At 57.5% G+C, this 27,978-nt stretch overlaps 2 protein-coding genes across 6 annotated transcripts; one reads left to right on the top strand and one right to left on the bottom strand.

The window, feature by feature from the left end:
* The first annotated feature begins 534 nt into the window (after window positions 1-534).
* ERFL (ETS repressor factor like) lies at window positions 535-4,837 on the top strand. Its single transcript, XM_064293715.1, has 5 exons — window positions 535-601; window positions 2,915-3,149; window positions 3,564-3,759; window positions 3,851-3,968; window positions 4,389-4,837. Exons 1-5 carry the CDS (start codon window positions 535-537, stop codon window positions 4,835-4,837), a joined length of 1,065 nt encoding a protein of 354 aa, XP_064149785.1.
* Window positions 4,838-5,897: 1,060 nt separating this feature from the next.
* Window positions 5,898-27,727, bottom strand: ARHGEF1 (Rho guanine nucleotide exchange factor 1). 5 transcript variants are annotated; one of them, XM_064293712.1, is made up of 31 exons: window positions 27,614-27,727; window positions 21,952-22,137; window positions 21,783-21,866; window positions 21,255-21,368; window positions 17,305-17,403; window positions 17,028-17,070; window positions 16,574-16,820; window positions 16,106-16,135; window positions 15,621-15,720; window positions 15,388-15,475; window positions 15,272-15,307; window positions 14,915-15,052; window positions 14,561-14,666; window positions 13,829-13,840; window positions 13,049-13,216; window positions 12,587-12,732; window positions 10,759-10,905; window positions 10,400-10,482; window positions 10,036-10,161; window positions 9,792-9,906; window positions 9,550-9,650; window positions 9,266-9,343; window positions 8,922-8,997; window positions 8,666-8,833; window positions 8,016-8,103; window positions 7,768-7,857; window positions 7,453-7,520; window positions 7,273-7,359; window positions 6,606-6,769; window positions 6,410-6,510; window positions 5,898-6,028 (listed from the first exon to the last, which is right to left on the bottom strand). In XM_064293712.1, exons 2-30 carry the CDS (start codon window positions 21,982-21,984, stop codon window positions 6,427-6,429), a joined length of 2,919 nt encoding a protein of 972 aa, XP_064149782.1. In that variant the 5' UTR covers window positions 21,985-22,137; window positions 27,614-27,727; the 3' UTR covers window positions 5,898-6,028; window positions 6,410-6,426. The 5 variants fall into 5 exon arrangements, 4 of the variants coding, with proteins under 4 accessions (XP_064149782.1, XP_064149784.1, XP_010600810.1 ...); XM_064293713.1 differs by having other exon boundaries at window positions 5,964-6,075; XM_064293714.1 differs by lacking the exon at window positions 13,829-13,840.
* Between the last annotated feature and the right edge of the window lie 251 nt (window positions 27,728-27,978).

Genomic DNA, 27,978 nt, shown 5'->3' with positions numbered 1-27,978 from the left:
TGGGGGTCAGCCGGGCAGGCCAGGGCAGGGGGTGGGAGCACGTTTCAGAGCGAGAGAAACCTGGACGGCCAGAGAGACAGACAGAGGGAGACCCAGGGACACAGGGATAGAAACAGAGAGGTCAGACGACAGCCAGCAAGACGGACTGACTGACAGACGGGAGACAGCGGCAGGGACAGGGACCGGCGAGTGTGAGGGCGGCGAGTGTGAGGGAGGGAGGGGTGGCGAAGAGTGAAGAGGGAGCTGGGAGCGGCCATAGGCAGTGATGGAGGCGTGAGAGTGAGAAGGAGGAGGCTGCAGGGGAGGAGAGGCTGGGCGAGGGGCCGGGACAGAAGGGGGCTGAGGGCTGAGGGCTGCCTGTGGGAAAGAGGGGGCGGCAGGGCAACGGGGCAGAGGGCGGCGGGTAGCAGCGACCGGATGGGGGCCGGGCAGAGCGGGATGGCCCGGGCAGCACCCCGCCGCTGACCCGTCTGTCTCTCCTGCCTGCCCCGTCCCGTGTGTCTGTCCCGGCCCCTCTGCAGGGCCGGCTCTGCCATGGACTGTAGCTGCGTCTCCGACCTTCTCTTCGCCCCGCCTGCCCTGCCGGCTCTCTGGACCCCCGGTAACTGGCCCGGACCCCCCATACCTTCCCCCAGTCCTCAGTGAGTTGGCCCCCTACCCTGTTTCTCTCCACGTCTTTTGGATCTTGGTCAGAGTCCCCTGAATGAATAAGACCTCTTAAAGAGAAACTTGCCTAAAAACTTCCCAGCCAGATTTCCCTGCCACCTGCCTGCAGGGAGAGGGTCTTTTAGAGGGTGGTGACAGAGAGAATGTGAGGCCGGAGAGGGACTGAGCTCTGGGGCTCTCTGCCATGCCCATTTCAGCCCTGCTCCCGCTCAGGGTCTGCGGGCAAGGAGACCCAGAGGGGCTGGAGATAGGTACTGTGGACTGAGACTGGGGACTGAAGGGGGCACTGGGCCAGGTGGATAGACAGGACTTCCCAGGTAGGGGGATGTAGGGACAAGACCTGGCCAGGGAGAGCAGATGGCTTACTTGGAAGTGAATGCTTAGAACTGGGGATGTGGATGGTAAAGCCACTTGGGTGTCTGAGCCCACGCCCCACAGATGGGCTGTGTGTGTGTGTGTGTGTGTGTGTGTGACACTCTGCCCGGTCACACGTCAGTGTTTCTGGAAGAAGGGATCACACTGGGTGAGTACGTCGGTGCAGCATCTGGCTGTCTACGTGAGCCTGTGTGCCTGCACGTATATATGTGAGGCTGCCCAGTGTCTCTGACCCAGGCATGTTGCGTGTTTTGGGGTACTGAGCATGTCTACTGGTTAGGATTGGGAGGGTGATGTCCCCGTGGGGCGAGGAAGATGCCCTGTCCTTGTGGGTCTCGTGTGGAGTCTGACATTCTGAACCATGTCTCAGTGGTGCATTTGGGGCCATCTGAGTGGGTGCTCCCCTTGGGCCTCTGTGTTGTGCAGGGCCCAGCCCGGCATCATCCTCTGCCCCAACCCGCATGGCAGGGAGCCCCCCTAGCCCCCTCCCTTCCTGCACTGCTCTCACCTTCTCACGGACCTAGTGTTTGCCTGGGTCTGGCATCTCTGGGGAGGGGAATGGGACTGTGGGGTGTGGCAAAGAAGTGAGCACTGAGGCAAGACCCAGGGCCTGGGGCCTTGTGGATGGGAGATGAGATTTAGGGGTGGGTAAGACCCCCTCCCATTCCACCCTGCTGCTGGGGTGTTTGGATGATAGGGTGCGGGATCCCCATCTGGGTGGGCGATGTCATGCTGAGGCAGCTGTGGGTGTTACAGAGTGTGACATGTAGTGTCTGTGTGTTTGGGAGGTTGTTCTCTCATGGTGTCACCTGTGGGCACCTGTCAGGCCGTGTGTCTGGGTGCCTGAGGTTGTGTGGTGTCTTGAGGCTGCGTTCCCTTTCTCCGTCACATTGTGTTATTTGGGCCTTTGGGGTCCTGTGTGTGTCTGCCTCATGTAGTTGCGTTGTTAGCGGGTCCCAGTTCTGAGAGCCCTGGGGAGATATGTCATTGTTGTGATGGTTGTGCAGTGCTGGGTAGTTTGAAGGACATGGCCTCACGTCTCTGGCAGCTCCATGTGCAGTGTGTCTACCCTCGTGGTCCACTGAGTATGCTGTGTGCCCCAGCAGAAGTGGGGCACTCTGGTGTGTCTGGTCACACAGTGTAGCTAGGTGTCTTGTATGGGTGAACAGATGTCTGTGACATGTTGTCTGCCATGGGTACCTGTGGGTGAGTGCACACACACATGCACACTCATTCTTGACTGCTCTCGGATGGACACAGGGTGGATGTGAGGAAGGGACAGTGGGGAGACATGGGGACATGAGGTAGAAATACACAGATAAGCACAAAGACACAGACGTGCACACAGACCCAGCCTGGACGTGTTGGGGAATGAGGAGAAATGGGGCAAGGGACAGGCAAGAGGAGAGACAGTGAGACAGGGACGTTTCAGGGAGCAGGAGAGACCAGAGACCTCGCTGGGCAGGGCCGGAGTTGGAGCGGAAAAGGGCTGACAGTGTAGAGGGGGGTGCCCCATCCTGCAAGCTGCCTTCCCCTCCTCCCCATGAAGTCAAGGATGTAGGAAACTGGTCTCCCCCACCCTCCAACCCTGGGGATGCTGAAGGAAGAGGATCAGGCAGGAAGTACCAAGCCAGGGCCCCCAGATGACGGAGTTCTCTTCCACTATTTGGGCCATTTGGGACTAGACACCAAGTTGGAGGGGGGGGTCTGGGGGGTGGAAGCTTGGTCTCTAAAGATGTCTGCAGCTGGGTAGCTGCCCGTCCAAGACCTGGAGTCAGAAGGATCGGGTGCCTCTGGTTCCCGAGTCCAAGCAGGACCCAGAGCCTGGACTTGGCATCCTGACCTGGGGCCACTCCCCTGCCTCCGTCCCCAGGGTTTGCCTTCCCGGATTGGGCCTACAAGCCGGAGTCGTCACCTGGCTCGAGGCAGATCCAGCTGTGGCACTTTATCCTGGAGCTGCTGCAGAAGGAGGAGTACCAGGGGGTCATCGCCTGGCAGGGGGACTACGGGGAATTCGTCATCAAGGACCCTGACGAGGTGGCTCGGCTCTGGGGCATCCGAAAGTGCAAGCCCCACATGAATTATGACAAGCTGAGCCGGGCCCTGCGGTGAGAGGGGGCTGGAACCTGGACTCCCACTTCATCCCCTTCTCCCCTCCCCGTCGTGCATCTGGTCCCCTGGGCTCCTGGGTGCTTTCCCTCACCTCGGGGGCCAGAATTCCCTTGAACCCCCAATGCCCAGGGCTCTGCACCTGTGTGTACTTGTAACTATTTATGAGTGGAAGGCAGGCAGGAAGGAAGCCCTGGGCTTTGAAGCCAGGATCCCAGCCTCTGCTTCATCCCTTCCTTGCTCTGTGACCCTGGTCAAGGGACTTCTTTGAGCCTCAGTTTCCCCAAATTGTTGTGCTCTGTGCCTGCCACAGAATATGTGCTTAGGAAACCTGAGACCCCATCCCAGGCTCTCCCTTCACCTCCCTAGGTGCCCCCTCCCCCCATCAGCCCCCACTCTCCCTCTCCCCACAGCTATTACTACAATAAGCGGATTCTCCACAAGACCAAGGGGAAGCGGTTCACCTACAAGTTCAACTTCAGCAAAGTCGTGCTTGTCAACTACCCACTGCTGGATGTGGCAGCAGCTGCCACTGGCTCCCCACTCTTGCTGGCCCCCGGCCCCTTTGGGGGCGCCCCCGGGCCAGACGCCCCTCCCCTCACCCCCGAGGTGAGTTCAGATGCAGGGGCCCAAACTGGGGCGTCTGGTGCCTTTCTGGGAGGGGGGCCACCAGGCTAAGCAGCGCCATCTCTTTCCGCAGACCCTGCAGACTCTGTTCTCTGCCCCACGGCTGGGAGAACCAGGGCCCCGGACGCACCTGTTTACCCCCGAGACGGACAAGCTACGTTTGGACAGCCCTTTCCCATTCCTGGGCTCTGGTAAGAGCTCGGAGGTGTCAGTGTTGGTGAGTGGGTGGGTCAGGGTCGTGCTGCAGGGTCGTGTTTGAAGGATGAGGATGAGAAAACACTTGGGAGAAGACAGGAAAGAGGCCCAGGGCGAGGCTGCTTGTGCCTGTGCGTGTTTAAAAACCAGAGGATCCTGGTAGGGGTGCCAGGAGAAAGAGGGATCGGCTGAGAGAAGGGCTTTGGGGGTGCTACAGGAAGTGGGGAGACCAGTGGGGGAGGTAGAGATGGTGGGAGGCAGAGGAGGAAAATGCTAGGGGGCCATGTGAGGGTGGGGAGATGCCTGTGGGAAGGATGATGGGAGAATATGGTGGGAGGAGCACCCTTTACTAGTCCCCACGCAGGCGGACTCCCCATGGTGGAGGAGTGACCCACTGGACCCCTACCCCCCACCAGGTGCCACCGGCTATTCCAAGCCCCCTGGACTGCTGGGTCCTTATGGCCGCGCCTTCCCAGAGTACCCCTGGAACTTTAACCCGTATCTCACCGGCCCCTTCCCCAAGCTGCCCCCCTCTCTCTACCCCCCACACTTTTACCCCAATCCTCTAGCCAGTTCCCTGGGCCACTTGCCCTCGGCAGGGGCAGGGGGAGGCCCCACCGCTGCACCCCTGCTGGCTGCCACAGGGGAGGGCCTGGGCCCTGAGCGCCCCTCGGGCCTGGCAGTGGCCCCCCGCCTGGCACTGCCAGGGGCCAGAGGCTCTGAGGCCACGCTGGTCGGGAAGGAGGACAGCGACTCGGAGCTAGAGATTACTGACGTCAGTGGCTGCAGCTCTGACAGCGAGGGAGATGAGGGCCTCCCTGTGCCCCCCAAGGCCAAGGCAGGCAAAGGGGGCACCGGCAGCTGAGCTGTAGGGGCATGATGGATTCTGCCGAGGCAGGCACCAGGCACAGGCCCAGGCAGCCTCTTCCCAACCACCTGGCCTGCCTGCCTCAATGGCTTTTCTGGTTCTGCTCCCAAGGCTCAGGCCCAGCCCTCAGCACCCCCCCAAGGCCAGGGTCCCCGGTCTCTGCCCCCAAGTACAGAATGGGGGGTCTCACCTCTCCCTCCTCAGAGGGGCAGGGAGCGTGATGGTCCCCAGCCTCCAGTTTGAGGGGGTCCCCACCTGGCCCCACTCCCAAAGTGCAATATGGCGCCCAGCCTCCCCACCCACCCCTGTGCTGTGACCTACGTGTTTGTGTGGCCGTGTCTCTGACCCCCTGTGCTGGTCTTGGTCCTGACACCCTCCCCACACAGGCCCCCCTGGGGACAGGGAGCTCAGAGCAATAACCCCGCCCCCAGCCCCCACCCAGGAGGGGCCCTTACCCCACCAACCCCCCATGACCCTCAACAGCCACCTCCAGAGTTTACTACAAAAATAAAAGAACAGAAATGAGAGTGGGATGTGGAGCACCCCTCTGTGTTGTGGGTGACCGTGGGGGGCTGGGGGGTGGAAGGGAGGGCGTGTGGGGAGAGACTCCTCAAACCCAATGTGTGTATGTTGGGGGTGCCTGGGGGAGATAAGTATTGAATGAACGAATGAACAACTGGAGAAGGGCAAGGGGTCTAGAGGCCCCGTGGTGGGGCAGACCCAGGAAAGCAATGCCAGGAGAGTCATCAAGGGCTCGGCAGCATATGAGGACCCCCACCCATCCCTTACACACACAGGCCTCTCCATAGATAATATATATTAAAAAATAAATCTCCGATCAGGGTATAAAAACAGAGCAAAGGCACTTGGGGGTGGGGGATGGAGGGATGGCCCCCCAGGCAATACTGAGATGGCCTGGAAAATGGGGGTCACTGTGGTGCCCCCTGGAATGAAGCCCTGAGTCCCCCAAGCAGAAGGCAAGAGGGAGAGAAGACCGGGGCCAGTGAGAGGGTGGGGGAGGCAATGACCCCAGCCAGGACTCTCCCAGGCATGACCCTGGCAGCGGCCCCCTCTTCACAGGCCCTGGGGGTGCAGAGATGCTGAGGCAGCAGTGCTGGTGGGCAGGGAGGCGGCCCCACACATCCTCTCCCCCATTCCCCATTCCTCTTCGTCCTTCTTGTAAAAGGCCTGAGGGGTGTAGAAGGAGGAGGGAGACAGGGAGAGAAAGAGAGAAGCTGACAGAGAGAGAGAGAGAGAAAACACACACACACAGGGACAGAAGGGGCAGAAAAACAGAGAGCCAGAGAAACAGACACAAAGAGAAGGAGACAGGGAGAGACACAGAGAAACAGAGAGAGAGAGAAACAGACAGAGAAGGGAGAGAAAGGGAAGGTAGAGAGAGCAAGAGCGTAAGAGCCAGAGAAACAGATGCAAAGGTGGGAGGTGGCAGTGGGAGATTTGGAAAGACAAAAAGAAAGAGGTGAGGCTGTAGAGAGGGGAGCCCCTGAGATGCCCACTCAGGTCCCGCCTCTCCTGGCAGCACCCCACCTTCCCCTCACCCCTACTCACCTGTTAGGGCAGAATCCTCAGGTGCAGCCAGGCTGGGGAGCAGTGTTCCCACCCAGCTGAGATAGGAGGAGTCGAAGGCGGCAAAATTCCTCCTCCATCTCCTGGTGGGGGGAGGGGTCGTCAATGAGAGGGGTCCCCCACTAAGCCAGCCCCCCACAACCCACTCAGGTTGACTCCTTGGTCCCACTTGCCATACCTCCAGCCGCTTCACGGTCTCCTCCAGACTGAGCAGCTTCTCCTGGACCTTCTGGGTCTGCGATAGGCTCAGGGGACCACCACCCGGGACCCCATCCCCTTCTCGGGGAGGCCCTGCCCCGCTGTCTTCCTTCACAGGCAACAGGAGCTGCTTCAAGGACAGCACTGGGGTGGGTAGGTAAGGGGGATGGTCAGGAGAAGCAAGGGGATACAAGAGACGGGGGAGGCGTCCTGGGGCTGGAGATGAGGGCATCAGGCAAGATGAACTTGGGGTTAGGGCAGGCCTGTGCATGGGGTTGGGGACAGGAATAGGGATGTGGATCTAAGGCTGGGTCAGCACTGGCCAGGGCCACAGGGCATGGGAGGGAAGGGGGTGCAAGGGCTGGCACAGCGGATAGGGGTGGGCACAGGAAGAGACTGACTAGGGTCAAGGAGGGAATGGGTCTGCAGAAAAAGAGGGACTGGGGTCTACCCAGGATGGTGGTGCAGTCTGCGTGCCCCTCTTGTCTGTGGACTCTGGATTTATAGTGAGGAAGTTTTCTGTCAGCGGGGCACACAGTGAGTTGAAAACGGGGCACCTTTTTCTAGTTCACACTGAGGCACTTTATGGGCCGAGGGATCTCAGGGTGCAGGGCAGTGGGGGGCTCTTGGGGCACTGGGCGGGCTACCTTTCTGAAGGGCGGTGGCAGCGAGCTGGCCCTCAGGGCCTGGTCTGCAGAAGGGCAGGAGGTCACTGAGGATTCTCTCCATACGGCCTGCATGGGGAAGCAGGGAGGAGGCTCAGCTCCTGCTGGGCTTCCTGTGGACACGGCCCATCCCCTGAAACCCCCACGCCCCTCGGGTCTCACCATCAGGTGGAGGCATCTCTCTGCCACCGTTGCTGTTTTCAGAGCTGCTGAGCAGGGGTTCTCGAGTGCTGGGGAGAGGAAGTGCTGGGTGACCCCACGGCCCGGCCCCAGGGGACAGCAGGGGCAGAGAGACAGAGAGCGGGAGGTGGGAAGGCAGGGAGGTCCGGAGACAGACAGAAGTCAAGGCCTGGAGATGGGAGACAGACGATGGCCGTGGTGGGGTTGGCACATGCACATGGAGACAAGGTTGGGTGCAGGTTCTGGGGATGCCCCCCAACTCCCAGGACCTCCAGGCCCCTGCCTGGCCCCCTTCACCTGCTTGGGCTGGTCCGGGGGGGTTTTGGGCGGGAGGCGGGGGCGGGGACTTTCAGGGATCCAGCGGTCTCCGTGATGAGGGCACACCAGCTGAGGAGACAGGTGGGCCCCTGGGCAGTCAGGGCCCCCAGATCCTGCACTGGGGCCTCCTACCCCACACTGCTCCACCTCCTCCCTGACCGCCCTCCAGGGACTCAGGGACATGGCCCTCCTCCTCCACCCCGTGCAGGGAACCCAAGCCCCCTCACTTCTTCCTCTCAGACACTGTCTGTGCCACCAGCTCATATATCTGGGCCTCCTGGTCCCAAGTGAAAATGACGTAGAAGGCTTTGTGATCTGTAGGGGGGCAGGGGGAGAGATGGGACTCAGAGCCAGAGTCGCCCCAATGTGGGCCATTCCCCCAGGTCAGACTGGACGCTGGGATGCTCCCCCCCCACAATGGTGGTGCCCTCAGGGCTTACACGACTGGTCCCTGCTGGTTCAATTTATCCTGCTGATACCCCAGGCCCCCCATGTGCCCTCATCCTGAGTCCTCCCTTTCCCCCCTTATCTGATCCGGCAACAAGTCCCATCAGTTCCCCAAACAATCGCATCCTTGAATCACCCCACCTCGTGACCCTGGTGCAACCCCCCTTCATCATCTCATGGATATGTCTGCAAACCCCCCACCCCACTGTTCTGGCTACAATCTACTGTCTCCACAAGGCAGTCTAAGTGTCTTTTCAAAATACTGAACACAGCATGGCAGCTTCCCACCCGGTTTGATATAATGCCCCCGTCCTTGGCCCTTGGGGTGGCCTGCCCCCCCTCCTCCCCGGCCCTCGTCCCACCCACTTGGCTGCCCTGTCCTTCCCTTCGGCGGACACACAGGGCTGCTCCTGGGGCGCGGCGGACTCACCAGTGGCCACCTCTCGGGTCATGGCGGAGGTGAGCCGCAGCACAGGCCGCAGCATGGTCTTGCCATCTGGTGTGGGCGTCAGCGTGCGGCTGTGCGATTTGAGCAGCAGCCGCTCATCCTGGCGCTGCAGCAGCAGCAGCAGGTCATCCAGCAGTAGCACATGAACCTCTGTGGTGGACAGCAGGTCTTCAGCCCCGTCCACTGGCCCGTGGCCCCGAACCTCCTCCCGGACCCCCCGCCACAGCCCGGTGCTCACCCACAGCCTTGTCCTTCGTCACTCGCCATGTCAGCGGGCCCTCATGAACCAACTTTTTCTTGGTGATGTCCAGGTTCTGGGGGCCGGAAGGGACAAGGGTGGGGCTCAGGGACAAGGCAGGGAGGGGCAGAGGGTGGGGCTGGCCAGGATCCTGGTCAAGGGCTGCGGTCAGGAATGGGCCCCCAGTGGGGACAAAGGGGTTAGGACTGAGAGGTCATTCTTACTGCCTGGGTCCATTATTAGACTGGCTGTGGCTGCCCCTGCCCCAAATCAGAGAGCTCCCAGGGCAGCAGGGTCAGGGGGGCCAAGGGCAGGTACAGGGCAGGGCAGGTGACTGGGCCCACCTTGAACTCGCTCAGCATGGGGTCGCTGCTCTGACGAAGGTGGGACAAGTCCAGGCGCCGCTGATAATCCTTGAGCCTCTGGAGCAGGGACAGGAGTGTTAGGGGACAAGCCAAGGGCCAGGGCTGACCCTGGTGAGGCTGGGAGGGAGCTGAGAGCCAAGACTAACTTCTAGACACTCAGTGTGCCCTGAGGGGACAAGCCAGGGCTGGGCCCAACACCTGCCCACGTGGTGACCCTGCACGGCGCTCTGGGGCCCAGGCTCACCAGCCAGGCCCAGGCTCACCAGCAGGTCCTCCATGTCGCGCACGGCCTGGTTGACGTGGTGCAGAATTTCCCGGCAGCACTCGGCCGCCCGCTCCACTTTCTTCCGTTCCGCAGGCTCTTCTGTGGGCAAGGGAAGGAAGAGCCCAGTGAATCCCAACCCCAGAGGCTCCTGGGTATCGGGCCAGGTGAGAGAAAAGAGAGCTGAGGCCCAGCAAGACAGGGCAGGCCCCTACCCACCCACCCGCCGGGGCCTGCTGGCACCTGTATTCTGTCCGATGCTTTGGAGGAGCAGGGGGTACTTGGTCAGGCGCTGCATCTCAGTGGGGATCATGTCCTTCAGCTGTAAGCGGCGACACCGTGGACGGCTCTCGGCATCCTGAGGGGACAGCAGCACTGAGGTGGCCAATGCTTTGGGGGAACCTGGATGCCAGTCCTCTCCCAAGAGTCTGAGCCCCCCAGCCTCCTCCTCCCTCAGACCCAAGAATCCAGGCCCACCTGGCCTCACCTGCACAAAGGCACAGAATCGAGGATCCTTGCGCTGTTTGGCTTTGAGCTGCTCTAAGGCAAAAGACTGCCGGCTGCAGAAGCGGGAGGAGATTTTCTGGAACCACGTGCCCTCAGCACCATCAAACTACAGTGAGATTCAGGCCAGGGAGGGTGTCTCAGGTGGGACTAGGAAGAGCAGGGACCCACATGGGGACAGAAGCCTTAAGTAGGAGGACAGGGCTGGGGTCCAGACCCTGGGCATTGAGAGTAGAAAGGGTTAGAGACCTGGCCTCTTGTCCTGAGGGAAGAGGGACTGGGGGCTTGGGTTCTAGGTCCTTGGCTGGGAGGCAGGGCTCGGGGGACTGAGGGGTGGGGATCCTTACCCGGGCCAGCAGCACATCCCCAATCTCCTCAATGAGGTAGCCACTGTCCTGTCTCCGCTTCATCAGGCTATCAAGGAATAAGGCTGTGGGGAGCAGTGAGGAAAGAAGTTTGTGGAACTGGAGGGAGTCGGGCTGTAGGCGTGTCCATGACTGATCCCAGTGGACCTGTCCCCCACCACCATCTGCTTGTTGATGTGCCTGTGGTCCCCTCGAACACATGAGCTGTGGGGCCCTGGGGCAGCAGACACGTCAACAAGAGCTGTTCACTTGAGTGTGCCTGGAGGCCGGAGGACACCATGGAGGGAGATGGGGCGGCAGTTGGGGAGGGGCGGGGCAGCAATGGGGTGCATAGCACTCACAATGCACCTCGATGAGCTCGTCCAGGCTGGGAAAGATGTTCTGCAGCTCATCCTGCGGGAAGAAGCCACCCTCCGCCATGGGCTGGTAGAAGAGGTCATGCAGCACCCGAAGCATGCGCACGTGTGCCGCCTCCGTCACCAGCAGCTCTGCAGGCCACCAGGCAGGGAGCACCATTAGGAAGGGCGCAAACTATGGGGGCAGTCTCAAAAGCAGGCTGGGGTAATGAGGAGGGGGATGCAGCCAGAGTTGGTGGTGAACTCTTTCCGGAAGTTGGTGGGAAAAAAACCTCTCTTCTGGGTAGTCGTTTGTCCCTTACGTAACCTGTTGCCGTGGAGTCAATTCCGACTCACCGCGACCCCACAGGGCAGAGTAGAACTGTCCCATATGGTTTCCAAGGCTGTAAATCTTTACAGAAGCAGGCTGCCGCATCTTTCTCCTGCGGAGTGGCTGGTTGGTTTGAACCACTGGTCTTTGAGTTAGCAGCTAAGCACTTAACTACTGCACCACTAGGGCTCCTTATCCCTCGCATAGATGCTCAGAATTTCTTGACCCACCACCCTTCTCCTGTTGGCATGGCAGCCAGCTAGGGTGACCCACAGTCCTGATTTGCTCAGCACTTAGGGGTTTCCCAGGACACAGGACTTCCAGTACTAAAACTGCGGAAGTCCTGGGCAAACGGGGACTAGCTGGTTGTCCTACTGCCAGCAACCTCACAGCTGAGCTTGGTCTCTAACCCTACAGAACTTTCTGAGCCTCTGTTTCCGGTACGAAAGTTTCTTCTACAGAGATTGATAACCTCAGATCCAGGGACCACCCCCCAGAGGGTGCATGGACGAGTTCCAGGGTCCCCAGGAGTCCCCTGAGATAAAATGCAGCATTCCATGTCTTGTGTGCATTTTTCTGGAGAGACTACAACACTGTCCAGCGTAGTAGCTGCTACCCACCTGGTGCTCTTTAGATTTAAATTAATTAAAATGAAATGAAATAAAAAATTTAGTTCTCCGTCAAACTTGCGTTTCAAGTGCTCAACAGCGATGTATGGCCAATGTCTACCACGCTGGACAGCACAGACATAGCACATTCCCGTCATTCCAGAAAGTTCTACAATGCTGCTTAGGTTTCTATCACACCCTTGGGAGGACCTGCCACCCAAAAAGTATTCATCTACTACCCTAAAAATTGAATGAGGACCTTTCTTACTATTAATTCACCTGTAAATAAGCTACCAAGAAAGTTGTCTATTTTTGTCACTGTCCTCCCCACCACAATTACAAAGCACAGAAAAGAATCAAGACCAGAATGACACACCCATCCACAGAAGCAATCACTGCTAATATTTCCATGTATCTTCCCAAATTTTCCCCTATGGGAATCCTTTTTCCCCTATTAATAACCTCCCAAAATGAGGTCAGGTCAATTCTGACTTATAGGGACCCCGCAGGTCCCGTTAAAATGCTTCTACTCTGTACGCCACACTTCACACAAAACCTTTTATCTCCAAGACAATCTTTTGAGGTACAGGTTATTACTACCCATGCTCCACAAGTAAGGACTGAAGGCTCACACAATAAATACAGTTTTATATACCATTTTCAGCTCTTAAAGCCTAGCACTGTCCCACATTACTAAAAATTCTTTGGAAACGTCACTGTGTGACGGCCACATAACGTTCCATCAAGTGGCTGTAACAGGCTGCCCCCTGTTGGAATTCTCTCTGTGGTAAATAACATGGAGACAAAAGTTGGCCTTCGTCTCTCTGCCTCTGCTAGAGCTGGATGGTGTCCCTGGCCATGGTGGGATGGTGGGGTTGGGGAGGGGCACACTCACCGCTAATGACTTCCTGCCGCTTCACCTGGCTCTTGGGCAGGCTGTGCAGGGTGTCCGGCGGGACCAGTTCCCGCCAGCCAGGGGGCTCCTCTGGTTCCAGCTCTAGTCCCAACCGCCCTGGCTCCCCCTCATCTCCAGGCTCAGGGCTGTGGGACAGAGCCTTGTTAGGGCCCCAGCTTGGGATGTCCAGGGAGGAGCCTTCTACTACTCCTTGGTGTCCAAGCCCTGTCTGTGGTCTCCGCGTTCGATGCCCCAGATCTGGTAGCCCACTTGGTAGACCAGCCCTAAAGCTCTAAAACAGAAGCATCCCACCCACCCCTCTCCTCTTCCAAGGTCTGTGACCACGGTGGGCCCTCAGTGACCTCAGTATCCAATGCCCAGTTCTCTGTGACTCTGGCTCCAGCCCCCCATCCTCCCTGACTCTCCAGGCTGCCTCGGTGGGTGGGGGAAGGAATGACGTACGTGGCTCGTCGGGCAGGGCCAAGCACAGCCGTGGCGGAGCTGGGGTCCATGTCCACGTCGCTCCGGGAGCGGCCCCCACCCCGGCCCTTAGCCCCGAGGCTGCCCCGGGAAGGCCGGCGGCGGTCACTCACCCGCAGGCTCTCCGAGCGCCCCAGACGCCCTGATAGCCTAGACCCCGAGGCCAAGACAGAGCCAGGCAGAGGCCAGAACAGAGACAAGGAGAGACCAAGACAAGGACAGAGATGGGAGAGACCAGGACAGGGACAGAGTCAGGGGAGACAAGGACAGAGATGGGGGGACAGGGACACAGACGGGGGAATAGGGACAGAAATGGGCAGACCAGCACAGGGACAGAGTCAAGGGGAACAGGGACAGAGACAGAGGATGAAGACAGAGACAGGGGAGACCAGGACAAGGACAGGGAGAGTCCAGGACAGAGATCAGACATGCAACAGAAGAGAGAAGAGAGAATCAGAGGAGTGGTGGGATTGTGGGGTGCTGGGGGGTCAGGAAGTATACTGAAATTTGGCTGGGAGAGGGGAGGGGAACCCTGCATGAGGCACAGGCCTGACCCCCTCCCTTCCCTGAGGCAGAGGGACAGAGTGGGGAGTGGAGAGGGAAAGGAGGAGTTAATACTTAGCTCTTCCACTGGGAGGGTGACGTCCCCAACCACCCCTCACAGGGGGTGGAGGGGAGGGGTGGCCCATGGGGAGAGGGGAGGGGCTGGGAGAAATGGGGGAGGGGCTAGCCCTCCACCCCACCCAGGGCCCAGGCACCCACCTCTTCCACCTTCTGGGGAGAGAGGGGCAGAGGGTCAGGGATGGACCCAGGTGGAACCCAACCCATCTCCCCACACCTCCCAGGGGTCCCCAAAGCAGCAGCACAAGGACAGGCAGGGGGCAGAACCTGCCCCCCCAACTGTGAGGGGGACAGGGCCCCCAGGGCATGGAGCACAGAGGGGGAGGGGGGTCATGGGAGGGGGTGCTACATGGAGGGGCAGGAGCAAGATGGGCAGGGGAGAAGGAGAAGGAAGGAAGAAGGGCTGAGAAACGGAACGAGGAAGAGGGACAGGAGAGAGGAGAAGCGAAGGAGAATGAAGAGGGGGGAAGAGGACTGGAAGGAGGAGAAGGGGAAGAAAAATCAGCCAGAAGGAGAAGGGTAAAAAAGATAAACAGAAAGGAGAGAAAAGAGGCACAGAAGAAAGTTAAGAAAAATGAGCAAAAAACAGAGAAGAAGGAGGGGGAGAAAAAAGGAGGAAGGGAAGGGATGGAGGGAGTGAAAAGGAGGGAGACAGGGAAGAAAGCGGGAAGATGAGAAACCGGGAAGAGAAGGAAGAAGGAACAGGACAAGGAAACCCCAGAGAGAAGCGGAAGAGGAAGACGGCAGAAAGGCAGGAGAGGCAGGCAGAGTGGATGCTCGGGGACAGGCAGATGCAGATGGCAGCGGCACCCCAACACACACCCCCCAACACTCTTGAGCCCGGCACTGCCCCCCACACCCAGCCCTGGGCACCTCTCTGTGTCAGCACCCTCCTCAGTGCTCTCTGGGGCTGCCGGGGGCTCCAGGTTTGTTGGGCCCTGCAGGGGCAGGTCCCCCAGCTCCAGTGGGGGGTCAACACCTGTGGGGGCCGAGGGAGAGCCCAAGGCTGACTGGAAGGCCCCTATGGCCAGAGACCATCCTGTAAGGACCTTGGTTTCCTCTGCTGTGGAATGTGGAAGCTAAAGCTAAAGCCTGGCAGACACTAAGTGGCTGCTCTAACACTTAACTGGGGACACAGAGACGGAAAGATCTCTGAGAACAAGGCCATGGGCAGCTGGCGGGGATGGGGTGGGGGGGTGGTCCCAACCTGGCCCAGGAAACTCTCACCTGGTTCTCGGTCTGGGCTGTCCCCAGACAGAGGGTGCAGAGAAACTCCGAGGGTGTCTTGCCCAGGAACCCCAACATTTCGGTCTCGAGAAGGCACTGCCAGGCCTCCCTTCCGTTCTGTAGAGCCTTGCTTATCAGCTGGAGGACAGCAAGGGAGAAAGACGGCAGTGAGAGTCCAGCGATACTAATCCCCAAGGCTTGTGCTCCAGCCCCCTTCTCCCCATCCCCCAGGATCAGGAGTCCCCATCCCGCCTCCCACCTCCCTCAGACCCAGGAATCCTGGTCCCCAGCCCCCTCTCCCTCAGACCCGGGGGGTCCAGGCCCCCAGGAGGGACACTCTGGTTTCAGGACAATTACCTTCAGCCTCGATTTTGAGGTGTCGAAAATCTGGCACTGAAACAAGAGAGGGCAGGACAGTGAAGTGGGTGGGGCTGGCAAGGGAGCATGCGCAGGCACAGGCCAGGGCACTTTACCCTGGGGCTCTCCCCGGTTCCAGCGGGCGGCATCCAGGATGCTGCTCAGTCCTTTCTTGGTCTTGGGAGGCTCATCTGGCCGCCGGTTCTGGGGGAGGATCGGGGGGAAGGAGAGGGATGAGAATTTCTGAGACTCAGATGAAGCTGAATTGGACTCTAGGTGTCGGATGTCATGAGGCCTCCCATAGGGAGGTCTCTGGAGAAGGACCAGGTTTGGGCGCTCAGGGAAGCACCTTTTTCCGGAAGAAGTTCCTTCCCGATTTCTTGTCCCCGCTCTTGGTTCGCACCCCAAGGTGGCGCATGTACACGCTGATGGCGTTGACCACAGCAGCACTGTGAGGAGGTGATGGTGAGGGCCCTGACACACACACTCACATACACACAGACACACACACTCAGACACACACATTCAAACACACGCATTCACAGACACTGGGACCACGGTTCCCATCAACGTTCAAAGGCACGCACTTACACAGACACGCATACACTACTGCCCCCTAGAGGCAGAGGCCGTGTCCTCATCCTCCTGGTTCACTTCCCACCCCAACCCTACAACCACTTTCTGTGTTTCTGCAGGAAGAGGAGAGGGTTCAAAAGCTCAGGGGCCAGGAACGTTGCTCAAGCCCCCAGGACCCTGGAGTCCAGATCTCCAGCCCCCTCCTCCCTCAGACCCCAAGATTCAACGCCTCTCCCTGCCATCCTCTGCATCCGTCACCTCTTTTCTTCATCGGTAGAGATGGTGGGTCTGTAGAGAGAAGAAAGAAGTTTGTAACGAATTTGCTACGCCTGGAGTCTCAGCCCACCCACTACAAACATCCAGGTTGCTGTCCTCTTAGAGGTGAGGGATAGTGGAGTATGAAAGAACCTAAGACAGGAAGAGGAAGAAAAGGCAGAGGGGAAACTCCAGAAGCAACTATGAAAAACAATTAGGACTGTCATCCAGTGGGGGCGGGAGTTACAAGGACAGGTTCTAAGTGCCAGGTGGGAACACAAGAGCCATGGAACAAACCTGGACACTGGGAGGGAACCTCAAAGCTGAGGAGGAAACCTGAAAGCCAGGATAAACTCAAATGCCAGAGCCGGGGGCCCAAAAGCCAGGGGAAGAGCCGAAACACTAAAAAATGCACCCTGAAGCTGAAGGGGGAGCCAGAAAAGCTCTTGTGCCAGGTCCAGCCCCACTCACTGCATCTCCTCAAGGTGGGTCAGTAGCCGCTCGGCCGTGAGCCGCTCCCGGGCCTCATAGGTGGTGCGGTCCCGTCCAGCCCAGGCCTCCAGATGGGCCAGCTCCTGCTCCCAGGGCGTCATGCCCATGAGCCGCTTAGAGCGGAAGTCCTCCAGCTGCCGGCTGATGGCCGCCTGCTGGCTCTGCACCACCTCCTGCACGAACCGCCGCTGGATGTCCTCAGAGATGAGGTCAGGCCGCGTACGGTCTGCAGGGACACGGGCGCTTGTGTCAGTTCCCTGGGTCCTGGGTCCCCCGTCACTCGGACCACAGTTCCCACCCACTCTTGGGTTCCTGGGTGGCCACTGCCAAGAAGGAATGAATGAATCTCCACTGTCGAGCGGGAGCATGGGAGTGGTGGTATCCCTCCCTGGGGCCTCCCTGCTAGAAATCGCCCCCCCATCCCTCCTCTTACCAAGTTCAAAGGCGACGTTGGCAGGCACTGACACCCGCAGAACCTGCTCAAGAGAGAATGCGGTGAAGAGAATGGGGCTGGCAAGTACCAGGCCTGACTCGAGTTGTAGCCCAGGAAGCGTGATGGGAGTAACAGGTGGAACTGAGGAAGGCCCAGGGTGGCAAAGAGTCTCCCAAGGCCAGGTCCTTCACACTGCCCTCTGCTGGGCGGAATTGGGAGGTGCATAGCAGCTCTCCCGGGCCAAGGGGAGGGCAGGGGCCCTGCGAGGGCATCTTACCGCTGTCTTATCCAGGAAGCTGTGGTAGAAGTCAATAAAGGCCTTCTTGAACTCCTTGGGGCCCAGGGTGCTCAGCATGTCCGCGTGGAGGCAGCAGAGCTGAGGGAGACACAGAGGGTGACCTCTCCTCCTTCCCACCCCCAAACCACAAGTTCCTTTGGAAAGCCTGGGAGTTTTCTCAGCCTCCTGGCTGCCCCATGGCTGAGGGGCTCAAAAGCCACCTCCTCTGGGGAGAGCTCCCCTGACCCTCCCCTCTCCTCCACTCAGAGAGACCCTCGCCTCCCTCAGTGATTCCGTAAGGCCACCATGAGCATTTTCTAATTTTCTTTCCTGTGGTATGGCTCCTTGTGGTTCTGTCTCCTCCGTACTACTATTACTACTGCTGCTACTACTGCTACCACTACTGCTAAACCTACTACTACTGCTGCTACTGCTGCTACTGCTACCACTACTGCTAAACCTACTACTACTGCTGCTAGTACTGCTACTATTACTGGTGCTGCTACTATCACTGCTGCTAGTATTACTACTACTACTACTGCTGCTAGTAATGCTACTATTACTACTGCCACTACTACTACTGCTGCTGCTACTACTACTAAACCTACTACTATTGCTACCACTACTGCTAAACCTACTACTGCTGCTAGTACTGCTGCTACTGCTAGTACTGCTACCACTACTGGTAAACCTACTACTACTGCTGCTAGTACCGCTACTACTGCTGCCGCTGCTACTACTACTGCTGCTGCTAATACTGCTACTATTACTGCTGCTGCTACTACTACTGCTAAATCTACTACTACTGATGGTAAGTAATGCTATTATTACTACTGCCACCACTACTACTGCTGCCGCTGCTACTGCCGCTACTACTACTGCTGCTGCTCCTACCGCTATTACCACTACTGCTGCTGCTCCTACCGCTATTACCACTACTGCTGCTGCTGCTACTACTGTTGTTACCACTACTACTGCTGCTGCTCCTACCACTGTTACCACTACTGCTGCTGCTCCTACCGCTGTTACCACTACTACTGCTGCTGCTCCTACCGCTGTTACCACTACTACTGCTGCTGCTCCTACCACTGCTACCACTACTACTGCTGCTGCTCCTACCGCTGCTACCACTACTACTGCTGCTGCTCCTACCGCTGTTACCACTACTGCTGCTGCTCCTACCGCTGTTACCACTACTACTGCTGCTGCTCCTACCGCTGTTACCACTACTGCTGCTGCTCCTACCGCTGTTACCACTACTACTGCTGCTGCTCCTACCGCTATTACCACTACTGCTGCTGCTGCTACTACTGTTGTTACCACTACTACTGCTGCTGCTCCTACCGCTATTACCACTACTGCTGCTGCTCCTACCGCTGTTACCACTACTACTGCTGCTGCTCCTACCGCTGTTACCACTACTACTGCTGCTGCTCCTACCGCTATTACCACTACTGCTGCTGCTGCTACCGCTGTTACCACTACTACTGCTGCTGCTCCTACCGCTGTTACCACTACTACTGCTGCTGCTCCTACCGCTGTTACCACTACTACTGCTGCTGCTCCTACCGCTGTTACCACTACTACTGCTGCTGCTCCTACCGCTGTTACCACTACTACTGCTGCTGCTCCTACCGCTGTTACCACTACTGCTGCTGCTCCTACCGCTGTTACCACTACTACTGCTGCTGCTCCTACCGCTGTTACCACTACTACTGCTGCTGCTCCTACCGCTGTTACCACTACTACTGCTGCTGCTCCTACCGCTGTTACCACTACTACTGCTGCTGCTCCTACCGCTGTTACCACTACTACTGCTGCTGCTCCTACCGCTATTACCACTACTACTGCTGCTGCTCCTACCGCTGTTACCACTACTACTGCTGCTGCTCCTACCGCTGTTACCACTACTGCTGCTGCTCCTACCGCTGTTACCACTACTGCTGCTGCTCCTACTGCTGTTACCACTACTGCTGCTGCTCCTACCGCTGCTACTACTGCTGCTGCTACTACTGCTGCTACTACCACCACCACTACCTATACTAAGAAGGCTTAGTGTATACCAGGCATCATTCTGAACTACTACATGCTTTAGCCCGTTCAATCACAGGGACTGTCATTATCCCCATTTCAGATGAGGAAACTGAGGCACACAGAGGCCAAGAAGCATGCTCAAGGTGACACAGCTCATAAGTGGCAATGTTGGGGTTTGAATCCAGGCAGCCTGTCTCCACTCCACTGCCTAGAACTACCATTAGCAACTTGTGGGTGTGTTTTGGGGGAGTGGGTTCTAATTCACCTGTGTTACAGACAGGTGTTGGATAGTGGGGGGCTTCGTAAATAAACAGCTGGACAAGTGGGGTTCATTTATTCACTCATCAAGAATTTCCTGAGGTTGCCTGTGTGCCAGACCTGGGCTCGGTAATGCTGGCAGTGGGGACTCCAGCCTGTCATGCTTTGCCGGGGGGGGGGGGCTCTTGCCTGGCAAGGGACATGGCCTCAGTATGGCAAGGGCTTGCCTCAGTGGGGGCGGGACTGTTTCTCCACTTGAGACAGGTTCAACAAATTTACATCCAAACTTCCCACCCACACATACACAAAATAAAGCCAAACTCCACAAGAGGTCAGCAAGCAGCAGCCCAGGGGCCACAACAACCTCCAGATGAGACAACAGAGTGGTGTGAGAGCAAATCTCAAACTTCCAAAGGCCACTGTGGGCCATCTCAGGCAAACCCCTGGCCTCTTAGGCCTCGGTTTCCACATCTGTTGAAGAACACTGCAGTCAGCACAATCCCTGGACTGAGTTCCAGAAGCTGGAGTTCTCAAGTTCTAGAAACCCCAAGGCTCAGGTGGGGGACTCCCTGTCCAGAGCATCCATGCAGCAGGGAAGGGGCAGCTCCTTTCCAATAGAGAATTCCAATAAGGAAAGATACTGGCAATTTCCCAGTTTCCAGAAGCTTTAGCGTCTCCTGCCTTCCCGTCCACGTGCCTTTCCTTCTGCATCTCCCAGGCATCCCTCCCCAGTATTCCCACCCATCTCCTTGTTTTCTGGAGGGATGTGCTAAGTATTGGAGCCCTGGTGGTGCAGTGGTTAAGAGCTTGGCTGCTACCCAAAAAGTTGGCAGTTCGAATCATCCAGCTGTTCCCTGGAAACCCGTTGGGGCAGCTCCACTCTGTCCTATAGGGTTGCTATGAGTCGGAATCTGCTCAAAGACAACAGGTGTGGTTTTGATTTTTGGTGCCAAGTATGTAGAGTACGGCACTGTGCCCCAGACTACCCCTGGCTTGTGGCCTGTGCTGGGCAGCACTGGGTCTTCTTTGGATGGGACCCTTTATCTACAGACCTCCTGCCCACCAGCTTTGTAACTTCTGAATCACTTTTCCTTCCTGCCTAAATCACCTGCCGAGTTTTCTGGACTCTGCAGGTGTTTCTGGGTGAAGCGGGTCTGCATCCACATCTCCTAGGAATCCTCTGCCTGCTGCAGGAGGCTTTTGCATCATTAATTACGTTCTTTTTCCCTGTGGGCTGCCTCTAGCGGCTTTCTTGTTTCTGGCTCAGGGTCGGCGTCTGGACCTGAGATGGCTAACAACTTTCTCCCAAGAACCAACCCTGCCGAGAAGGCCACATACAGGACTGCGTTCCCCTCCAGAATTCATGGGGAAGGGTGCCATCACAGATGGGTGGTACACGCGGGCATGGCGGGACAGGGGTGGCTGTCAGATTCTCTGCTGCTCATCGTGACCTGCCGTGAGATCTATGTGGGTGCCTGCAGTCTTCCCTGGGTGACACAGCAGCCTTTCTGGCTCTTGTCCACAATGCCCTCTATTTCTAGATCCCATGCCAGGCTGTTTTTCCAGACCCTCCGGCTCATCACTGGTCTAGCTCACTGGGCAGCTGTGGGCCTGTCCCAGCTCCACCCTTGCCCGTGCCTACTCAGCCTTGCCCTCACCAGGGGTGCTGGCTCGAACTGCAGGGCCACGTGCTGCAGGAGGGCTATGAGGTGGACTGGGCGCCGCTTCACCTGCTCCAGGCTCTGGAACTGGCTGTTCTGCTCCTCTGCATTCTGGGAGATGGAATTTCGGGGTGAGTAGAATGGGGAGAATGGGAGGGGCCTGGGCTTGATCGTGCCCCAAGGTTAGCACTTCCCAAAGGATGCAAGCTGGGAAGATCCTGGGAGTAGGGGTGCAATGCTGGGCAGCAAAGGGAGGTGTGGGGGGGAATGGGTGAGGTTTAATGCCATATGGTGGGTGATGAAGACAGAAACGGGGATCTGTGCTGTATGGGGAAGCACAGCGGCTGGGGGCAAGGGAGATGAGGTATCAGGAGGAGAAGGAAGATGGGCAGTGGAGGAGGCAGCAGGGAGCATGTAAGGGTGGAGAAGTGGACCTCCAGGTGGAAGGGGACACTAAGGGCTGGAATGAAGGGCTAGGGCCTCAGGGAGCCCATGACAGAAGTTCTCCATGCAACTCAAGCTCACCGTCTCCAGCTCATTCTCAAAATCTTCGTCCTCAGCCCCGATGATGCTGATGGGCACCAGGCCAGGCCGGGGGGGCCCTGGGGCCTGTGGAAGGGGAGGGGTGGCTCAGCCCATAATGCTCCCCACCACGTGTAGCCCCAGCCCCGACCCTTCAGCTGGCATCACTCACCGCCCCTCGGGCCATTTCTTCCGCTGCCTGCATGGGTTCCACACGGCTGAGGGAAGAGGAGGGGCCGCGGTTAGGTGGTGGGAGGAGGCAGCAGCGTGGTTATTCACAGATTCCTGGCCCAGGTGTGAAGGTGAGTAAACAGCCTCCCCCCATCCTGGCCTCCTCCTCCGCAGCTCAATGGGGCCTCTGTGTGGCGACAAAGAGCCCTTCAGAGACCAGGGAGGCAGAGAGTCCAAGCACAGGGAGCCTGGGGGGTGGGGGTGGGGGGGAGCTGGAGGCCCATGGGCCTGGGTCCATGCGAGGGCTGTGTTTGTCTGGGAGCCTATAATTTTGGGTCCCTGATGGACGAGGGGACTTCCACTCCTAGGTGTGAGGGAAGAGGGGGCTGGAGCTGGTTCTTAAGAGGACGGGGCCTGCAGGCAGCAGAGTTGGGAAGGTTAGAGGGGAGGTAAGTGGGAGCCAGTTGGGGTGTGGGGGGCTCTCCTCTGATCAGTGACAGGCTTGGGGCAGGATGTTGCCTCTGAACCCACCAGCCCCACTTCCTGTGGCAGGAAATCACACTGGCAATTCCCCCAACCCCCAACTCCCTCCACATAAGAAAACAAAATTCTGAACCCTTCTCCCTCAGGGATCAGAAATTCTCCCACCAAGAGGTCCTGTCCCTCTCAAGGACCTCATAGCTTCCTGGCAGCCTCAAGTCCCAGAGGCCTCAAGTCCCAGAAAATGAAGTGTCCTCGGGCAGCTTGTCCCCAAGGTGGTGTCTGCCTCCCCCCCGTCCTCTGTCCCTCTGGCTGTCTCTCCTTTCGCGTCTCCCTAGCTTTCTCTCCCTCAAAGCTGTCTCATGCCTCTGCCCCTCTTCTCCTGGTTTCCTCATATTTTTCTTTCCCTTCCTCCAGGCCTCTCTCATTTTTCCCACCGTCTCTGCCTCTCCTCTCTCCTTCTCTCCACCACAGTCTCTCCCCTCTCAGACAGTACCTGCCTCAGTTGCTTGGTCTCCCTGTCTCTGTGCCTGTCTTCCTACCTTGGGCTTCTGCAGCCACCAACTCCACACCTCTGAATGGCTGTCTCACGTGCTGCCTCTCCTTGTTCCCCTCCAGCTTTCTCCCCCATCTCGTGCTGTCTTTCCCATCTTTTGCCTCCCCTCGAGTTGCAGCCTCACCCTGAGTCTTTCCACTAACATCCTCTATGTCCTTAACTAGTCTGACTAATGCCACAGGCGCCCATGTCAGGCGGGAAGGAGCTGTGGAAAGAGGGTGGGGTAAGTGGGGGGGGGTGCCCAAAGCTATTTATAACCCTAGTTGCTTAGACCCACCCTTCTCTCTCTCCCATAGGCCTCCTTCCTAGTAGTCGATAAATGGTCACTGGTTCTAGTTATGGTTATTAAACGACGATCGTTTCTGGAGTATCCAAAGCAATCCTATAGGGTTACCTCAGTAGGTAGTTTTTATTCTTTTCAATACAGTGTACGTGTTCAACACCCAAGCTCGGGTAAATTAAGATTTGAGCATTGTTAAGGTTTCCAGAAATAAATTTGGAAGCCCAGACAGAATAATAATGATGGTTATTTATCATGAGAGCTAAACTTACATGGCATGCACAGTGTGCTAGGTGCGGCTCTAAGTGCTTCTCCCGTTATTAACTCATTTCACCCTCAACTTACAAACACCCCAGGCTATTATTAGGCCCAGTAAGGGTGGGAAAACTTTTGCCAGGCCAACAGCTGCAACTTCTGGGCTGAACAATGTGGCCACCCACGGGACATGGGAGGTCCTTGCTCATCCCACTTAGGGGTGGGGAGGTTCAACGACTTCAATGAGGAAGAGGAGTGGATGCACACTATCTGAGCCACTGCTTGGTACCAGGCCCTGAATCGTGCATTTGACACATATTATCTCCTTTACAGAGCACTGGAGGCGCAGTGGTTAAGCATTTGGTGCTAACCAAAAGGTTGGCAGTTCAAATCCACCAGCTGCTCCTTGGAAACCCTATGGGGCAGCTCTACTCTGTCCTATAGGGTCGCTATGAGTTGGAATCAACTCGACGGCAATGGGTTTATGAGTTTTATCTCCTTTACCCTCATCACAGTAACATAACATTTAATGTGCACTTACGATGTGCCAGGCATAGCATTACAACTTTCTAGAGGTATTAGCTCATTTAATCCTCTCGATGACCCCAGGAAGTAAGTGTTATTATCATTCTCATTTCACAGGGGAGGAAACTGAGGCACAGCTCGTAAGGCACAGAGCCAGGATTCGGACCCAGACGGTCTGCTCCAGAGTTGATGCACTTAATCACCAGCCTATGTTGCTTCATAGCATGGGGACCCCCACCCCACTCTTAGGGAACACAAATCTGAGCAAAGCTCTCAGACACATCAGGTCTCCTATGATGCCTGGGAAAGCCAGGGGCATGTGGAGAGGCGTTCAGGCTGGACTCAGCCACTCCACAGAGGCCTGCAGCTCAGAGGGAACTCTGGGGCCACTGGTTGTTTAGGAAATGGGCGTGAGGAAGACCCACAAAGGTCGGGAAATTATAGTTTGAAGCTGTCAGGTGGTAGGTAGATCTATAGGCAACTGGCAGGGCTGGAGAACAGCAGAGGGGGCGTTGTGTATCTGGAGCTCTGGGGGGTCAGCGAGGGTTTAGATTCATAAGGGTGTGGGTCCTACACCAAAGTGGGCATGGATCAGGGACCACATGGACATCTAGGTTCTCTGCAGGGCCAAGGGTCTACAGGATAGTGAACAGATGGTCCAGGGTCTCCAAGGACCTCTGGGAGCCTTACGGAACCTAAAATACAAAGGGCTCACAGTGAGCCTATGGGAGATCATAGAATGTATAAGACCCCAGATTCTACCTGATATTCAATAGGTCTACATCAGGGAATCCCTGGGTGGCGCAAACAGTTAAGTGAGCAGTTAACTGAAAGGCTGGTGATTCGAACCCACCCAGAAGTGTACAGAAGAAAGGCCTGGCAATCTGCTTCTGAAAGGTCACAGCGTTGAAAACCCTATGAAGCAGTTCTACTCTGCAACACACGGGGTCGCTGTGAGTAGGGACTGACTCGATGGCAACTGATTTTTGGTTCTGAGTCTAAATTAGTGGTTCTCAACTGGAGGTGATTTTGCCCCCAAGGGGATCTGGAGCCCTGGTGGCACAGTGGTTAAGAGCCACTACGATTTTTTTTTGGGGGGGGGGGCGTTTTAGTTTTTCATTTTTATTAAGTCTGCAGGGTTTTCTGTTTTGTTTTTTACGACACACAACAAATACTTTAATATAATCTAATAAAATAGTTGAACAATTTTTTTTTTAGATTTACATTTGTATAGAAACAATCTGTGGAACTCCTCAAAACAAAAGTGTCTAAAATAATTGGTTAAAAGCTGCAGTTTCCATTCTCAGCTGAAATATGTCTCCATGCAGTTTCCCTTGGTCCAAAGCTTAAGGCCTTGGGAAGGTGGCCAACCTAACCAAAAGGTTGGCAGTTCCAATCCACCAGCTGCTCCTTGAAACCCTATGGGGCAGTTCTACTCTGTCCTATACGGTTGTTATGAGTCAGAATCGACTCGACGGCAATGGTTTGGGTTATTTTTGTTTGGTTTGGTGACATTTTTGGTTGTCTCAAAAGGAGGTGTGCTAATGACATTTGGCAGGTAGATGCCAGGGATTATGCTAAACATCTTTAAATATACAAGATAGTCCTGTCCCCCTCAACAAAAAACTATCCGGTCCAAATCGTCAACAGTGGGGAGGTTGAGAAGCACTGGTCTGTAGGCAATGGACAAGGCATGGAGCACAGCAGAGGAGGTAGGGTAGGGGCAGGGCAGGTTTAAAAGGTCCATAGGTGCGGGGGTCTTAGAGCAAAGTAGGCACAGATCGGGGACCACATAGGGGCCTGGGTTCTCTGCAGGGTCCAGTGTCTACAGGATATTGAGCGGATGACCCAGGGTCTCCAAGGACCCCTGGGTGCCTTCAAGATCCTAAAATACAGAAGGATCAAGGTGAGTCTATAACAGGCCCTTAAATATGCATAAGGCCCCCGATTCTATTTGACACATGGTGGATCTACAGGAATTCGGGGTTCATACGGGGTCAGGATTCAATAGGGGAAGTAGCCAGTCTATGGGGCCTCTGAAGACTTAAAAGGGCCGCAGAATTCTATACGTGCGTGTGGTGGGTCCAGAGACTCAGGTCTATGGCGCTCTGGATTCTAGAGGACGCTCTTGATCTAAGTGGGCCTCACGTCTATAAGAAACCGGGTCTCTACGGGGGCCTAATAGGAACCTGGAGGGTATGCAAAACCTTGCAATCTATCTGGAACGTGGCAGGTCTACAGGAACCCCAAATCTTGCAGAGGACGTGGCGGTTCTATCTATACAAGCCCCAAATCCTACAAAGGACTCAGCGGTGTACGGGGCCGGGCCATGCCGGGGCGTACGTTGGGAGTCAGACTCTGACCCCCCCGGGGCGGGGTTCCTCACCTGCTCCAGGTCCGAGAAGCCGCAGCTGCCGCTGGAACCGAAGCCTCCGCACGCCCGCTCCGGACTCCCCCCACCCTCACCGCCGAGCCGCTCTAGCCACCTCAGAGTCCGCCTTTGCGCTCAGCTCTACTCCTCCCGGCAGGCGCTCTAGCCCGGCTCCTGCCTGGCTCATGCCTCAGCGACTCCACTCCTCCCGCCGCCCGCTCTAGCTCTCCACCGCGCCACGCTGGCCAGACAGGGCCGCTCTGGCCAGCCTTGGAGGGCTGGGGTTTCCGTATCTCGACTGCCCGCGTCACTCTCCCGGGCCCCGCCCCTCAACCCCCGCCCGGAGGTGGGGATGGTTCCAGCCCGCACAGCAGAGCCAAAGGCGAGGTATCCGAGTCGCCTGGGCCCTGGGTCCCTGGATCTCGGACTGGGGCTTCCTCCCTATCCTGTCTCCCTACTTGTGACGAGCTGAATTCTCAACGCGTGTACATCCCCCAGCACTTTCCTTTGGGGCTGGAAAGCAAAAATCCTGGGTTCGAGCCCAGTTTTGTTTCGGACATGCAGTGTATCCTGGAAGAAGTCTCAGTCATCCCATCTGTACAATGGGGGAAGGTCTTCAGCTCTCTCCTCTACACCCATCTCCTAGGACATAATTAATGACCTCCAAACGCTTTAAAAAAATTTTTTTTCTTTCTAAACGCTTTCAAACACACTCCATTGGCAACTATCAGTTTCATCAGCGGCCTATAGCCTTGTTATTGTTTTTCTTTTTAGACGGCCCAGAGCACGCGGGGTTGGAGCAAGGCGCTTAGCGGAAAGCACCTCAGAGTTCAAATATCAACTCAACAGTTTCGGGATGTGTGCGCCCTCGAGCGAGTCGGTTCGGCTCCCTGGGCCTCAGTTTCCCCACCCGTGCAACAGGGTGATTATCCGTCCCCCGCTGAGCAATCGAGAGGCATTGACCCCGGCCGCGAACCCTTTATCCCCATCCACTGAGCGCTCGGCTTGTATTAGTTTCCCTCTCGTTGCCCCTTTGACAGATGGGAAGACTGAGGCCCAGGGAGGGGCAGCCGCCGGCGCAGTGGAGCCCTGGAGAGGCCGCTCCACGGCCTGCAGCGCCCCAGCCCCTCCACCTCCGTCCCTACTTCCCCCAGCAGCGGAGGGGAGGGGGGCGGGCGGGGCCGGGGACGGTGTACCTGGTGTCCGCGCGGGGAGGTGACCGGCGGGGCGCCCGGGGTCGGGCTCGGCGATCCCCGGCCCTGCGTCCCGGCTCCCGCTTCCTGGCTCCGGCGGGGCAGGAAGTTGGGGCGTTTTTCCGGAGGCCCCCGCCCCGCCGCCCCTCCCCGCTTCCTGCCCGCGCCCCGCGCCCTCCCGGCACCTCCGCTTCCTTCCCCTTCTCGCCGCTTGGGTCTCCGCAAGTCCCGGCCCCACCCTGGCCCCGCCCGAGCTCTGCCCGGCTTTGTCCGTCTGTCGGTCCGCAGGGCGCGGGCTCCACGCTGCTCACATCTCTCTGTCCGAGTGTCCGCCCGCACAGCCCTGGCGGGGAGGGCCGGGCGGGGGG

Source organism: Loxodonta africana, chromosome 11 (assembly GCF_030014295.1).
Source record: "Loxodonta africana isolate mLoxAfr1 chromosome 11, mLoxAfr1.hap2, whole genome shotgun sequence".
NCBI classification, from domain to species: Eukaryota; Metazoa; Chordata; class Mammalia; order Proboscidea; family Elephantidae; genus Loxodonta; species Loxodonta africana.
This window is presented reverse-complemented; position numbering and strand designations above follow the sequence as displayed.